This window comes from Myodes glareolus, chromosome 2, assembly GCF_982192425.1.
Source record: "Myodes glareolus chromosome 2, mMyoGla1.1, whole genome shotgun sequence".
Classification (NCBI taxonomy): domain Eukaryota; kingdom Metazoa; phylum Chordata; class Mammalia; order Rodentia; family Cricetidae; genus Myodes; species Myodes glareolus.
Genome location: NC_142027.1, coordinates 130,148,401 through 130,164,556, shown reverse-complemented (window position 1 = coordinate 130,164,556; position 16,156 = coordinate 130,148,401). Strand labels below are relative to the sequence as shown.

Here is a 16,156-nt window from a genome sequence, read left to right as displayed (position 1 = left end):
ACTCTGTCCCAGGGATTCCAGCTGCTTCAAATTGGCCATTGAAGTCACAGCTGTAAATATCTACAAGCAATATGTGGGGATTTTTTTTTAACTCACAAACAAGGTTTTGTTTTGTTTTGTTTTTAATCCTCGACTTTCCAAGACACACTCCCACAACCTCAGAATTTGGGAAGAGGGTAAGATTAATCGGAGAAGGTTTAGAAAGATATGACTCCCAGAAGACAACTTTGAATGCGTGGTGGGGAAAGATGCCAGCTAACATGGCACCCTGGTTCCTTAAGGAAGACAGGGGCGGGAGACCTGTCTGGGATTTGAAGCCATGTGGTGACTCTCTAGGCCATGTGGAAGGTCAGAGCAGTACATTTGGGGTGGTGAGGGGGGCAGAAATGGTAAACAGCTCACTCTGAGTCCAGGCAACTCTAGAACGGACTCTGGCTTTGCCGTGTGGCCTTAAAAAGCACCTTGTGTCCCCGATCTTTGTTTCTCTAAGGGACAGGAATATAACTTCCTTCCTAATGAGGCCAGCAAAGAGGGAAATGGAGCAACAGATAACAGCACACACACGCCCACCTGCCACCAGCACAGCCCAATAGCCATCAAAGAAAAAGGCCTGGCCTGTCACTGCCACTGGGGTCAAGGGGTGAAACCCTGTTTCCTGTTCCTGCCCTGGTACCACTTACCCTCCCAATCGCACTTACAGGTGCTCCCTTCACTCCTCCTCCTCCACACACCCTCTTCCCCTCACCACCTCCTCCTCCACACACCCTCTTCCCCTCTTCCCCTCACCCCTCCTCAACCCTCCTCGCCCTTCCTCCTCACCCCTCCCAGCCTCCCTGTGACTAGAAGGACAAGATATATTTATGAAGGGCTAGCTGAGCCGGCCGCAGCTCCCAACAGCTCATCAGTCACATTGCCTGACTCTGCAGAGTCATCAAGACTGTCGGTGACTAGTTGCTTCCATCCCCACAGTATAGGAGCTGGCAGCCCTGCCCTCATCCTGCCGGACTGCACACTCGACCTGTGGAGAGAGACAAGGGGACAAACATCTACACCAGAGGGCACAGCCCACAAAGGAACTCTGCTCAGGGTCCCCCCCCCCCTTAACTGCAGCCAAACTCTGTACATCCAAGCCCAGCTGGGCCGCCTGGACTGGGCACCCTGACCTGTCACCTCCTCCGAAAAAGTCCCGTGACCTCTTTCTCGGTCTACCATCTACAAAGACAGCCACCATCAGTCACGAGATAAGAGCCCTGGTAACTGCTGGACCGCAGATTTTAGGCACATCCCTCATCAGAAGAGCTCATTCTTCATAGAGGGAGCTGAACTGTAGAAAGCTGAATGAGTCGGCTCCCCCCAATAGCGGGGGCAACTGCATCTGGCAGGCATTGAACCCATATCACTGAAGTCTCGGTGCTGGGAATTCATGTTTGGCTTCTAGATGAACGTGGTCTACTTTCTTATCACCTATACCCATCCCCTCCTCCTCATCCCCAACCCCAGTGTTCTGGAAGGAATGCTGACCAATGGTCAGCTTCATCCAATAGGTGCATTGGTTGCTGCCAGCAGTAACTGTTGGGGTTTATGGCGATCACACCTGTGCACCGGCTCCATGAAAGTAAACCAAACATTCCAGCTGCCACTCAAACCAATTTAGATGGCAGCACCTGACAGGCCAGAGACTGGCTTAGTCGGTGTCTGTCTGCTGGAAATGGACAAGGACCTCTGTCCACAGAGGGAATCTCTCAAGTTCTTTCCTGGGGTCACTCATGCTGCTCTGGCTTCCTGCAGAGGGAGATGCTATGATTTCCACAAGCAAAGGTGGCGGCGGCAGCTGGCACCTGCTAAGTGCTAGCGGGACACAGATCTTCTCCTAAGAGCCCTGCACATTGACTTGCTAAGGGATGGCAGCTCCGATGAGCAGCGGAGAGCAGCCCCACTAGACAGATGAGCAGACCGGGGCTCTTCCTCGGCTCTTCTGCGCAGCTGCAAGGACAACCGTCGTTGAAGAAACTGCATATGTACCACAGCTCAGCTTAGCGTTTTCCAACTTAAGATGTGTTGTCTTGGCTAGTTCTAGGTGAACTCGACAGAAGCTAGAGTCATGTGAAAGGAGGAAACCTCAATCAAGAAACTGCTTCCCGATCCCACTGAAATCAGGAACAAGACAAGGTTGTCCACTCCCTCCATATCTATTCAGTATAGTACTTGAGGTCCTAGCTAGAGCAATAAGAGAATAAAAGGAGATCAAGGGGATACAAATCAGAAAAGAAGTCAAACACTCAATGTTTGCTGATGATATGATACTTTACATAAGCAACCCCAAAAATTCTACCAAGAAACTTCTACAACTCATAAACAATTTCAGTAATTTAACAGGATACAAGATTAACTCAAAAATTTCAGTAGCCCTCTTTTATACAGATTATAAATGGGGTGAGAAAGAAATCAGAGAAACATCACCCTTCCCAGTAGACACAGATAACATAAAATATCTCAGAGTAACTCTAACCAAACAAGTGGAAGACCTGTATGACAAGAACTTTAAATCTTTGAAGAAAGAAACTGAAGAAGACACCAGAAAATGGAAAGATCTCCCATGCTCTTGGGTAGGAAGAATTAACATAGTAAAAATGGCAATCTTATCAAAAGCAATCTACAGATTCAATGCAATGCCCATCAAAATCCCAGCAAAATTCTTCACAGACCTCGAAAGAACAATACTCAACTTCATATGAAAAAACAAAAAAGCCAAGATATCCAAAGGAGGCATTATAATCCCTGACTTCAAACTCTACTACAGAGCTTCAGTACTGAGAACAGCCTGGTACTGACATAAAAACAGACAGGAGGACCAATGGAGTCAAATCAAAGACCCAGATATCAATCCACACACCTACGAACACCTGACTTTTTACAAAGGAGCAAAAAATATCAAATGGGAAAAAAAATCTTCAACAAATGGTACTGGCATAACTGGATATCAACATGTAGAAGAATGAAAATAGATCCATATCTATCACCATGCACAAAAATCAAGTCCAAATGGATCAAAGACCTCAACATAAAACTAACCACACTGAACCTCATAGAAGAGAAAGTGGGAAGTACACTTGAACGCATTAGCACAGGAGACCACTTCCTAAATATAACCCCAGTAGCACAGACACGGAGAGAAACAATTAATAAATGGGACCTCCTGAAACTGAGAAGCTTCTTTAAAACAAAGGACACAGTCAACAAGACAATACAGCAGCCTACAGAATGGGGAAAGATCTTCATCAACCTCACGTCGGACAGAGGGCTGATCTCCAAAATATACAAAGAATTCAAGAAATTGATGATCAAAAGAACAAATAATCCAATAAAATATGGTACAGACTTAAACAGAGAACTCTCAACAGAGGAATCTAAAATGGCTGAAAGACACTTAAAGAAAAGCTCAACATCCTTAGACATCAGAGAAATGCAAATCAGAACAACTCTGAGATTCCATCTTACACCTGTAAGAATGACCAAGATCAAAAACACTGATAACAATTTATGCTGGAGAGGATGTGAGGTAAAGGGAACACTTCTGCATTGCTGGTGTGAGTACAAACTGGTACAGCCATTTTGGATATCAGTATGGTAATTCTCATAAAATTAGAAAACACCCTACTTCAAGACCCAGCAATACCACTTCTGGGTATATACCCAAAGGATGCTCAATCATACCACAAGGACATGTGTTCAACTATGTGCATAGCAAAATTGTTTGTCATAGCCAGAACCTAGAAACAACCTAAATGCCCCTCAACCAAAGAATGGATAAGGAAAATATGGTACATTTACACAATTAGGAGTACTACATAGCAGAAAAAGTAATGATGTCTTGAAATTTGTGGGCAAATGGATGGATCTAGAAAACATCATATTGACCTAGAAAGACAAGTATCATATATATCAACTCATAAGTGACTTTTAGACATAAAGCAAAGAAACCCAGCCTATAATTCACAATTCCAGAGAACCTAGCCAACAATGAGGATTCTAAGAGAGACATACATAGAGCTAGTCTACATGGGAAGTAGAAAAAGATAAGATATCCTGAGTAAATTAGGAGCATGGGGACCATGGGGAAAGGCAGGATGGGAGGGGAGAGGAAGGGAGGGGAGCAGAAAAAAATATATAGCTCAATAAAAACAATTTAAAATGACACTGTGTAGAAAAATCCAGGGAATAACAATAAAAAGAAGAAATTTTTTTTCTAAGATCCAGCTATAGGGCATTTTCTTAATTAGTATTGCTGGAGAAGGGCCCAGCCCACTGTGGGTGGTGGCACCCCTGGGCTGGTGGTCCTGGGTTCTGTAGTAAAGCAGGCTGAGTAAGCCAAGAGGAGCAAGCCAGTAAGCAGCACCCTCCATGACCTCTGCATCAGTTCCTGCCTCCAGGTTCCTGCCCTGCTTGAGTTCCTGTCCTGACTTCCTTCAGTGATGGACTATGATGTGGATATGTTTGTGCCCCGACTTCCTTCAATGATGAACTAGAATGTGAAAGCATAATACAAAGAACCCTCTTCTCCCCCATGTCACTTTGGTCTTGGTGTTTATCACAGCCATAGTGACCCTAGGACGGATGCTATGAACATTCCCAAAGAGAATGGGCTGAGAAGACCCATCCTGAATACAGACTGGATGGCTGGGATTCCGGGTTGAATAAAAAGGGGGGAAGGAGGAAGCAAACTGAGGGCAGCATCTCTCTCTTTCCCTGCTCCCTCTCCCCAGTGGCTCAGAGGGGAGAGTGTTTACCTAGCATGCATGAGGCCCTGGGTTTGGGCTTTGACGCCACCTAAACCTGGGCATGGTGGCACACACCTGGAAGCCTAGCACTACAGAAGTGGGGGAGGGAGGGCATGAGACCTAGAATCTTCAGCTCCATAGCGAGCTTCAGGCACACAGCAGCTACAGAAGACCCTGTCTCTAAAAGGAAAAGAAAACAGAAAAAGAAACTTGGCAGTTTGACTCTAAAGTTTATATTATTTGTTTGCTAGCTTGCATGTTTTTCAAGACAGGGTTTCTCTATGTATCTTTGGTGCCTATTCTGGAACTCTGTAGACCAGGATGGCCTTGAACTCACAGAGATCTACCTGACTCTGCCTCCCAAGTCCTGGGATTAAAGGTGTGCCACCACCACTGGCCTAAAGTTTGTATTCTTAAAGCAACATGTTGAAGTTCAAACTTCCCCTACAAACCCTCAAACCTGCTGTCTCCTCTCGCTGTGGCATTGTTTGTTCATTATCGATGGTGAGAACATTTTAATCCTCTGCCAACAAAAAGATAAAGCACGAATTTTTAAACCGTTGGAAGGAAAACCAGGGATTCTGCCAAAGCCATACCTTCAGTCATAGCCTTCAGTGGAGCTCAGATCTTTTTCTGGGCTGGCAGTGTGTGGCACTGTCTTCTCTAGTGGCACTGGGAGCCGCAGGCAGCTGAATACTGTCATGTGGGGGCCAGCAAAGTGACCAAAGAGCTATGAAGCTGGGTGGGGCATGAGGCTGCAGCTTGCCATTGGCTTACTGTGATATGTTTCCAGGGGAACTCGAGGACCACGTTTGACTTTCAAGGTAGAATGGTAAAGTCCACAGACCCCGCCAACCCTTCGACCCTTGCCAGCTCTGGCCCTAGACCTCCTCTCCCATGCTCCTTGCTGTAGGGCAAGCTCATCCCCAGCCCTGTAGTCACACATCCCTCACGAATCTGCCTCTGAACCACTCAGCAATACCTGTGTCTGCTGTGATGTTCCGTGAAGCACCCTCACTGCCATCGTGAGGCGCCTTCACTCACCCCCACCATGAAGCTGGCGCCCTTGGCTTCTGTAGGCTTAACCCTTAGTGGGTCCCAGCGTGATGGACTCCCAACTCTTCAGGAGAGAGGAACAAAGGAAGTGAGGGAAGGAATGAAGGGAAGGGAGGTCAGTGAACTAATGGTCCCTATCCAGTCTGGAATGTCACCTTTGGATGCCACCCTCACAGGTGACAGGTGAGGCAGGCCCAACCTAATGGCTATATTTTCTACCCCTCTTCCCAGATGGTGGTCCAGAGGGAGACACACACCCTTCCATGGCCTACCTCCTGCCCTCTGCCTCGCTGGAGAGCAACATGGAAGAGGGGGTGACATCAGCAGCCCCAGGACCCCTGCCATCCCAGAAAGCACTGGAAATGCCCGAGAGGTCATTGCCCCCTGCACTCCCTGATGAGGGCAGCGTCCCATATACCCCAGCCCTCAGGAAGGGCCGGCTGTCCCTGAAGCAACTCAACTCGGCCCGGAGGCAGCTGAGGCCCCTGGCCACCCCGACAACTCTGCAGAGACTAGGGTCCCCTGCCTCAGCCACCACAAAGCCACGTGTGCCTGGGGACCCTGAACAGCCCACAGCGCCTGCTCCACTGCAGATCGTACCCTTCACCACACTGGTGACCACGCTCCTGAACAGCCCGGAGCCTGCACAGGCCCCTGACGACAGCAGCCCCGGGAGCCCGCAGGACAAGGGTGACAATGAGCTGACCGGGTCCGCTTCTGAGGAGAGCCAGGAGACCACCACATCCACCATTATCACCACTACCATCATCACCACGGAGCAGGCTCCAGGTAGGCCACACTCGCCTCCTACCCCTGCTTTCCACAGAGGGCGTGGAATCACGGCCTTGCTCCTGGAGGGAGAGCAAGCTACCGTTCCAGCCGTCCTTTTACTTTGTTTTGAGAGGGTGTGTGTATGTGTGTGTCAGCGGGTGCCCTGGGAATAGAACTCAGAGTCCAGCACCTGCTAGGCAAGGGCCGTACTACGGAGCCACGCCCTCACCGGAAGTGCCCTGGCTTTTCCAGGCTAGCGGCTCTTCCTGTCTTTGGGTTCCTCTGTAGAGTCAGCCAACCATAGTTACAAAGATGTCAGAAAAGTTAGTTGTATCCATTCTATGATCTCCAGACTTCGTCCTCATCTTATTCCCTAAACCATAGAAGAGTTGCTCCCACTGCCTTCTGTCGTCATGGGGATGGGAGGGGGGGTGTCACTGTAGATGATTGACAGCATAAGGGAGCAGAATGTTCAGTTCCTACACCTTCCTATAGAAGGCCTGGAGCAGCGAGCAGACTGCTGAGCCTGCTCTCCAGGCCTGTACTTGGTACCCTCTCTTTGTCTGCATCCTTCTCCTATGGGGAGAGGCTACAGTTGCCAAGCATACATCATCGCTGCCGCTCGCTGTGCAAGCGAGGGTGCCATGAAACTGCAGAAATGGGCCTCTCCATGGATAGCAAAAAAGGTTTATGGGGGAACAAACTGCCAAGGCCATCTCCACCCCCTCGGAGTGGGGAGCAGAAAGAAAAGCAAAAATGTGCAAAAGCCACCGGATTTTGTATGACAGAGCAGGGTCTTTGAGCTGCTGCAGGCTGTGGAGACTGACACCAGGAGCCCGGAGTCCTTGCCCAAAGTAGGCAAGCTTTGGGTCAGATTGGTGGAGGCTCCTGGTAATGCCACCTTCAGGCCTTCTGTTCTCCCAGTCAAGTCCTTCTGCTTAGAACATTGTCACCAGCACCATCGTTTAGGGGTCACGGTGCTTTGCACCTCACAACTAAGGCTGTCTGCTGGGTCTGAATGTGCGCTGTGTGAGCTTGGCCTGACCGACCCTCCCTGTGTTTTGATCTACCTATCTTTAAAATGGGAGTGGAAGGAGGCTGGAGAGATGGCTCAGTCATTTGGGCATTGGTAGCTGTTCAGGAGGCCTGGGTTCAATTCCCAGCAGGGCAGGTCACAGCCGTCTATAATGGGATCTGATGCCCTCTTCTGGCCTGCAGGTGTACATGGAGATAGAGAACCATACACATAAAATATGTCTTAAATTATTTTTTAAAAAAGATGGGAGTGGAATGCCATTCTGTCTAAGCCTGAATGGGGCTGCCCTCTGATGGCCTGTAACTCGGTCAGGAGAGGACAGAGGTCAGCAGGCATCAATGAAAACAAGACAGCAATCCCTATTCAAGTTTGTGGCTGCAGGTGCTGCTCTTGGCTCCCTTGCACCCCCACGGACACCTTTCTCAGCTTCTCTTCTGCTGTGGCTTCTCCTCCCTGTTGCCCAGCAGCAGAGTCATCCCTGGTTTGGTCCCTGTGTTGACTCCAGGGGTACATGGGGTCTGGTGGACATACAATTAAGCCCAGACCCCATAGGTCGAAGTCCCCTCCACAGCCCACCTGTGAGCTCCTGGGCTGGCCACAGCCCGCTGTGCCCTGACGACAGCTCTTGTTCCTTCCATAGCTCTCTGCAGCGTGAGCTTCTCTGAGCCCGAGGGATACATCGACTCAAACGATTTCCCACCTCAGCCCTTCGGCAGCTTCCTGGAGTGCACATACAATGTGACGGTCTACACTGGCTACGGAGTGGAATTGCAGGTAGCCCGGTCTTGGTGGCCCTTACTGTCACATCTCCTTTTCTCAAATCAGGGTTATTTTGGTTGGTTTTACAGAGTGGCACCTCCCACAAGCGCATGTCCCACTGAAGTCTGCGGACATGGAGACAGCATGTTGGCAAAGCGTCGGATGCATTACCCAGAAAGGAAGACCCTTAACATCCTGCGTATTAAATACAAGCAGGCACCACATACAAAACATATGTACATGTGTGCACATGGGTACACAGTACCGCCCATCCACCCCTTACAACACAGATAGTATAAGTAAACATTAACAAGTGCCTGGGGAAGGTGGGGTGCCCCGGAGTGCAGCCCCAGTGAGGAGGGAGAAAGCCGAGAGAGACCTAGAAAGACAGCACCCTCCCTTGCCAGCTCACCAGTTCACACAGACAGGAGAGAGTGTGCTGAGTCCAAGCCACCACTCAGTACCCAGTGCAGGTGCCTGCACAGGGGCCTCTGGGCGCCCTCTCCAGCTGCACCCCTGTTACCCCAGCTCCCTATCTACCCTATGTGTTCCAGGTGAAGAGTGTGAACCTGTCGGAGGGGGAACTTCTCTCCATCCGTGGGGTGGACGGCCCCACCCTGACAGTCCTAGCCAACCAGACTCTCCTGGTGGAGGGCCAGGTGATCCGTAGCCCCACCAACGCCATCTCTGTCTACTTCCGGACCTTCCAAGATGATGGACTAGGGACCTTCCAGCTGCACTACCAGGGTAGGGTCCTCTGAGGCCAGTCGGGTGGAGACACTGGCCTCACTTTCCCCTAACACCCAGCCAGGGACCCCGGTTGCATTTTGATTAAATCAAAAAAACCCTCCTCCCTGTCTGGGAGCAATGGTTTTTAAAGCCAAGAACAAACTATAGATAATTTTGGAACTGGAGAGAGGGCTCAGGTAGAGAGCTTGCCACGCAAATGTGAAAACTGGGCTCCATCCTCAGAGCCCACATAAAAGGCAAAGCAGGGCACACCTGTAGCTCCCGTGGTGGGAGGTGGAGACAGGAGGATTCCTGGGAGTTCCTGCCTACTGACTTAGCCAAATCAGCAAGTTCCAAGCCACCTTGAAAACTGAGGTGGAGAAACCATAAAGCTGGCAACTCCAGCACCCAGCCTCCCCAGGGTCCCCCTCTGTCCTCTGCACAAGGCTGCTGCCTGAATGTGGGTCGCCGGCGTCCCTGTCTGCAGCTCAGCTGATGCGCTTGCATTTCTCCTTCCTCCCCAGCTTTCATGCTGAGCTGCAGCTTTCCCCGCCGGCCTGAGGCCGGGGACGTCACGGTGATGGATCTGCACTCCGGTGGGGTGGCCCACTTCCACTGCCACCTGGGCTACGAACTGCAGGGAGCCAAGACTCTGACCTGTATCAATGCGTCCAAACCCCACTGGAGCAGCCGGGAGCCTGTCTGCTCAGGTACCACCAGTGTCTACCAGCCACACAGTATAGTGCAGTGGTCCTCAACCTTCCCAGCACTGTGACCCTTTAATACAGTTCCTCATGGCATGGTGACCTCCAACCATAAAATTGTTTCATTTTTACTTCATAACTGTAGTTTTGCTACTGGTATGCAGGATATCTGATATGGGACCCCCCAAAGGGGTCGAGACCCACAGGTTGAGAACCGCTGCTCTAGGGCCTCTGGAGTCACCTTGGGCAAAGCTCTTACTCTCCGAGCTGTGTTGTAACAAAACGCATGACACTGGCTCCTGAAGGCACTGATCACGTGGTAATGGTCTATGCTCTGTCCAGCAGGAACCTTGCTCACCAGCAATCGCGCAGTAGTCTGCTTAGCGGCTGCAGCTGTCTTCTTTAAACATTCTAGACGCTAAGCCTTCGTTGGACCTACAACGCCCTGCCCACACCCTGCAGTCACTTTCCTGTTTCTGTTGTGAGGCAGCACACGTGGCGTCTGTGTCTGTCTTCTTCCACTAGTCATAGGGTTTTCAAGATCTTTAGCATGTATAAGCATGTTAAAGCATGTATAAGCATGCTGTTCCTCTTTGTGGCTGAGTAATGTTCCATCGTGTGCTATATTCTGCTTTGTTTACCTGTCCATCGTGAGACATTAGAATTATTTCTGCCTTTTATCTAAGTAACTGCTTTGCTATGAACGTGGAAATAAGTTTTCATTTCTCTTCAATATGACCCTGAGGTGTTAACCCCTACAGGCCCACACTTCCCACAGCAGCTACGCCATTTCACCTCTGCTCCCCTGCTCCCCATGGTACGGTGGTTCTGTCTCGTCAACACTTATCAATTCACTCTTCTCTGTGCTCTATAACCAGCACAGTGGGTCTATAGGCATCTCACCATGTTCTCATTTCCTGATAAGTATCTCACACCTCTTTTCAAACACTTTTTATACGCTTGGTAGCTGTCAGTGTGCCGCCATCTCCAAAGAAAGACTCTTCGAACCCTTTGCCATCAAGAGGCTACTCGATTGTTGTTTGTTCTGCAAACACTCTTTACATATACTGAATCCAAACCTCTATGAGTGTAGGCCTCTCCGCCTGTTCTGTGATTTTCTTTTGATGTCTTCATGTGGCCTGTGACACTACCTTTTCTCTGAGGACAAGGTCTCACTTAGCCCTTGTTTCTTCTGTTGTTTGGACTTTGCGGGTGGCTGGTGCTGTTTGGTTTTGTTTTTTGAACTCAGTCAATGTGAACTCAAAAGTTGATGCCAGCCACCAACTAAGGTGGCCTGATGCCCCCTGGTGGAGAGAAGTGGGTGGTGCGGGGCTGCCGGTGAAAGCCTAGATTCCAAGGACAGCCAAGATCCTTGGCCTCAAGGGTCTGTCAATCATCCTACCAACACCCACAAGTACCCACGGTTCACTGGGTTCTGCACCCACCGTTGGAGCTGTGAGGGCCTGCTCCCTTGGAGTCTGCAGCTTGGTGCAGGACACGTGTCTTAATTATTGCTCTACGGCTGTGAAGAAGCACCAAGACTAAGACAACCCTTCTTCAAAAAATAAAAATAATTGGGGGCTTGCTTGTAGTTTCAGAGGGTTAGTCCATGATCAGCTGGTGGAAAACAGCCAGGCACGGTGCTAAAGCAATAACCGAGAGCTTTATATCGCAATCCACGGGCAGGAGGCAGAGAAAGAGAGACTGGGCCTGCCATGGGCTTTTGAAACTTCAAAGCCCACCCCACCCCCCACCCCCGCCGTGACAAAATTCCTTCAACGGGGCCACACTTCCCAGTCCTTCCCAAACAGTTCTACTACCTGGTGACTAGATATTCAAATATATGGGCCTATGGGGACCATACTCAAACCACCACAATATGTGACAGACATCTGAACTAACATGGCGGAGGAAGTAGAAAGTGCCAGAAAGAATATCCTAGGGGTAGTGTCACATAGCAGGTGACTCAGAGACTCAGAGAAAGGGTTCAGGGTCAAGAAGTAGGCCGGAGGCCGGAGAAGGAGTCCCCAGAGGGCCAGGCTGTGGAGGCTAAGTGAAGGCAGAAGGTGGGAACTGTCCCAACCAGTGAGCTAGCCTGTGGAAAATCCCAGAAGTGAAAGGACTCAGCATATTTGAGGGAATCAGAATATATCAACACCACTCAGGAAGCAGAAGCAGAAGAATCTCTGTGAATTTGCGACCAGCCTGGTCTACACAGTGAGTTCCAGGACAGTCATAGAGTGAGAACCAATCTAAAAAAATTAAGAAGAAGAAGAAGAAGAAGAAGAAGAAGAAGAAGAAGAAGAAGAAGAAGAAGAAGAAGAAGAAGAAGAAGAAGAAGAAGAAGAAGAAGAAGAAGAAGAAGAAAGAAAGAAAGAAAGAAACTATACTGACATGTCAGAGGACATGAGGACAGGATGGGAGGCAGCAGCCTGTTCCTCATGAGGGACCTGTCGGGGATGAGATCATGTCCCCACCCCCAGTCACCGTGTGCACACCTCAGGTTCAGCTTGGCTATGCCAAGTCCATCACAGATATGTAGCACAATGGTTTGAGTCTCAGACTGACATACAAGAGAACAGTGTCCCTGGAATGGAACAGAAAGGGAATCCTGCTCTCCGAGGAGGACGGTTTTCTGGGGTTCTCTCCACCTGCCACAAAGCAGAGTCCAGGGCAGAGGAGAGCTATCAAACCTTTCCTCCCCTGCCAACCCAGTCCCACCATCCTGTCACTCAGCAGACACACTTGAGTATCTATTAGGTGTCGCAAACTGATCTGGGGAGCTAAGGGAACCAAAGCAAAGGGCGATCTTTCTTCATCCACCATGTAGAAAGTGCCCTCTCCACCCTCAATCCCCAACTGGCTTCTTTCCGAATCATCGGATGCCACTATGAATGAGACATGGCTTGAAATAGCCCCGGCCTACATCGCAGTGGCTCTGCTTGTTAGCTGTGTGTCCTTGAGTGAGTGGCTTAATGCCTCTCAGCTCCTTTGACCCACTTGTGAGGGACACCATTGTTATTTGCTTAGTAAATGTTTCAAAAAGCCAAGCCTGCAGTCCTGGCACTCGGGAGACTGAGGCAGGAGATTCACAGTTCAACCCAGTCTGGGCTACAAATGGAGATCCTCTCTCAAACTTTTAAGAAGTAACCAGAGAGAACTAATATTACTGAGCGCACAATATAAACCATATCATCAGGTGCTGGGGTCCACTAAGACCCCACTGTCATCACAGCTAAGAGCCCAAGCCACTGTGAAATGTGTTTTGCAGAGAAATTCTTAGGAAGGACAATGGCTTTAATCCAGCACTTGGAAGGCAGAGGCGGGCAGGTCTCCAAGGCCAGCCTGGTCTCAGAGAGGTATGGTGAACCCAGAGGGTGGCAATGAGCACTGAGCACAGTGGGTGCTCACCTCACTGGCGCACAGCCTGGGCTTTGATCCCCAGCACACATGAAATCTCAGCACTTGGGATGCAGAGGCAGGAGGATCAGGAGTTAAGGTCATCTTCACCTCCAAAGTGAATCTGAGACCAGTCTGGACTACATGAGACCTTGTCTCTAAAAGAAAAATAAATAAATAAAAAGCCAAGAAAGGAGCTGAGGAGAGGCGACAACAGAGTAGGGACTCCCAGGACATGGAGCTGTGTTTGTCAAAGGAAGAGGCAGCTCCACAACATGACCAGTTTGATCTGGCTCCGGATGGAGGCCCCAGTTGTGCTTGTGTGTTCTGCTCCTCTGACCCTGGAGGAGGAACTGGGGCCTTTTGCTTAGACAAAAAAGATTCCTACATGTCCTCAATCTTCCTTGAGGACAGCAATCACCCTGGACCAAGAGGCTTTGGACCAACTCTCCCAAACATCACCCACACTGCGACCCGCTGAGCGCGAGCCCAGCACTTCCTCTCCTCTGTGCTCACAGCTGTGCGACTCCTGTGGGTCACAAATCACTTTGTAACATCACTTCACCATATTATTTTAACATAAAAGTGTTATATGGCTCTGGTTAAAACAAAATTCCAGAAACACAAATGCACAGAAGACGGGAACAAATCACTTTTATATTCGGTGGTCTCAAGCTACCCCTGCAGCTCACTCCCAGGAACGGACCAGGCGGTCTGTTTGCTGCTTCTTGAAGCTTCGGGATTCGTAAGCAGTCTCTGAGAATGCAGTGTTTGATGGCTCCGTGGAAGCCCAGTGTGTGCTTGGAGATTCATTCTGGTTCTAGTTTTGGTTCTGAGGATGAGGGCAGAGCTGGGCAGCCTCATTCACAAGTCAGATCAAATCCAAAGCTCCCTGCGGAATAAACTTGCAGGGCTCATTTCTGGGTCAGGGTGTTCCGACAAACTTTTAAAACGAGTTTTTGCTGAATTGCCCTTTGGGAAATGGTCGCAGCACACCTGGGGAGTTGCCCACTGTGCATAAGTAAAACCATGACCCCTGTCAATTCTGCTCTGACTTTATTGATATTTTTCAGCCTGCCAATGGGTGGGTAAAAGCAGAACTCAGCTGGAGTTTCTTCGATTCTTCCGCTGCTGCAATCTATGCACTAAGTCCTAGGTACATGCCTCTCCTTCTGTGAACTGCTCCCGTCTGCCTCTGAGAATCATTTCATAACTGAGAGTCGAGGCATCAGGCCAGGAGGTGGCTCAATGAGTTAATGCTCTTGCTGCCAAGCCTAGAGAATCAATCCCCAAAACCCACACGGTGGAAGGAAAGAGTCAACTCTTGTGGGTTGTCCTCTGATTTACTCAGGGGCAATGTAACACAGGCACACACAGAGTGAGTGAGTGAGTGACTGACTGACTGACTGACTGACTGACTGACTGACTCACTGACTCACTGACTCACTGACTGACTCACTGACTGACTGACTGACTGACTCACTGAGTGAGTGAGTGAGTGAGTGACTGACTGACTGACTGACTGACTGACTGACTGACTGACTGACTGACTGAATTTGGATTTCCTAAAGAACGTCTATGCTCAGTCTGAACAGTCCTGTTGCGGCACCCAGATGCTGGTGACTCCAGGCATGGACCTGGGAAGTTGTGAAGTCAGCAGCTTCCCTCCTGTGTTCCCAGCTCCACCCTAGCTAAAGGGCTTGGGTGCAGCGAGGGGAGACCAAGTTGACCACCTCCTCTCTGCTCTTCCCTCACCACCTCACTTTCTGCATCCAGCCCCATGTGGAGGAGCCGTGCACAACGCCACCATCGGCCGCGTTCTCTCCCCCAGTTACCCTGGAAACGCCAACGGCAGCCAGCACTGCGTGTGGACCATTGAGGCTCCAGCGGGTCAGAAGCTGCACCTGCATCTGGAAAGACTTCTGCTTCAGGAGAAGGACAGGTGAGCTGTCCACACCAGCCGCCCCTCCCCACCTTAGAGAGGGCAGGCTGCGGTGTGGACTGGACCCCAGAAAGACAGCCCTGGGGGAGGATGATAAAGGGCTTCTGACTCCTGCTTCCAACCACCAGGAAACTGAGATACTCGGGGGAGAGAAACTTGCCTGAGCCACCTAGGAAGCTAGGGGAGGATAGTGGGAATCAAGCATGCACACACACACACACACACACACACACACACACACACACACACAGAGCCTAGGGCTTCCTTTTAATAGGGAATAAGGAGTTGCACCTCCACTGTACAAAGACAAGATCTCCATGGAGAACAGACACAACACAGACAACATTGGCTCCAGAGAAGACGGAAAACAGGGATGGAGAAAGCGGGAGCCCGCAGCAACTCTGCCAAGCCTGTGTATGCAGACCATATATAAATATAAGGAATCCAGATTCAATACCAGCATTCTAGGGCCTTATTCTAGAACATTCTAGAAAACAAGAGCCTGTCTTAGGTTGTGTTCTGAAAGCAGGTGAGGGATGGGAATGTGTCGGAGGGGAGTTTACCGGTGTCTCAGGGTTTCTATTGCTGTGGAGAGGCCCCATGACCACAGCAGCTCTTATAAAGGAAACCATTTAATTGGGGTGGCTCACTTACACTTCAGAGGTTCAGTTCATTATCATCATAGTGAGACATGGCGGTGTGCGGGCAGACGCAGTGCTGGAGAAGCAGCTGAGAGTCCTACATCTTGCAGGCAACAGGAAGTGAACTCAGTGTCACATGGAGCACAGCTTGAACATAGTAGATCTCAAAGCCCACCCCCACAATGACACTCTTCCTCCAACAAGGCCACACCTATTCCAGCAAATCCACACCTCCTAAATAGTGCCAAACCACCATACCCTGGTGAGCAGTGGGTGGCGTGGAAATTGCAGGAAGGAAATGCAGTACGTGGGATCAGCAGACAGATCCTGGGACAGCTGGT

General features: G+C 49.9%; 1 protein-coding gene across 6 annotated transcripts in view; it reads left to right on the top strand.

The window, feature by feature from the left end:
- Sez6l (seizure related 6 homolog like) overlaps nt 1-16,156 on the top strand; it is a 155,906-nt gene that overhangs the window by 94,657 nt on the left and 45,093 nt on the right. For all 6 annotated transcript variants that reach the window (XM_087903701.1, XM_087903700.1, XM_087903699.1 and 3 more), the window contains exons 2-6: nt 6,066-6,623; nt 8,282-8,415; nt 8,955-9,147; nt 9,654-9,839; nt 15,009-15,174. In XM_087903701.1, the coding sequence (XP_087759827.1) occupies nt 6,066-6,623; nt 8,282-8,415; nt 8,955-9,147; nt 9,654-9,839; nt 15,009-15,174 (1,237 nt within the window). The remainder of the gene's footprint in view (nt 1-6,065; nt 6,624-8,281; nt 8,416-8,954; nt 9,148-9,653; nt 9,840-15,008; nt 15,175-16,156) is intronic.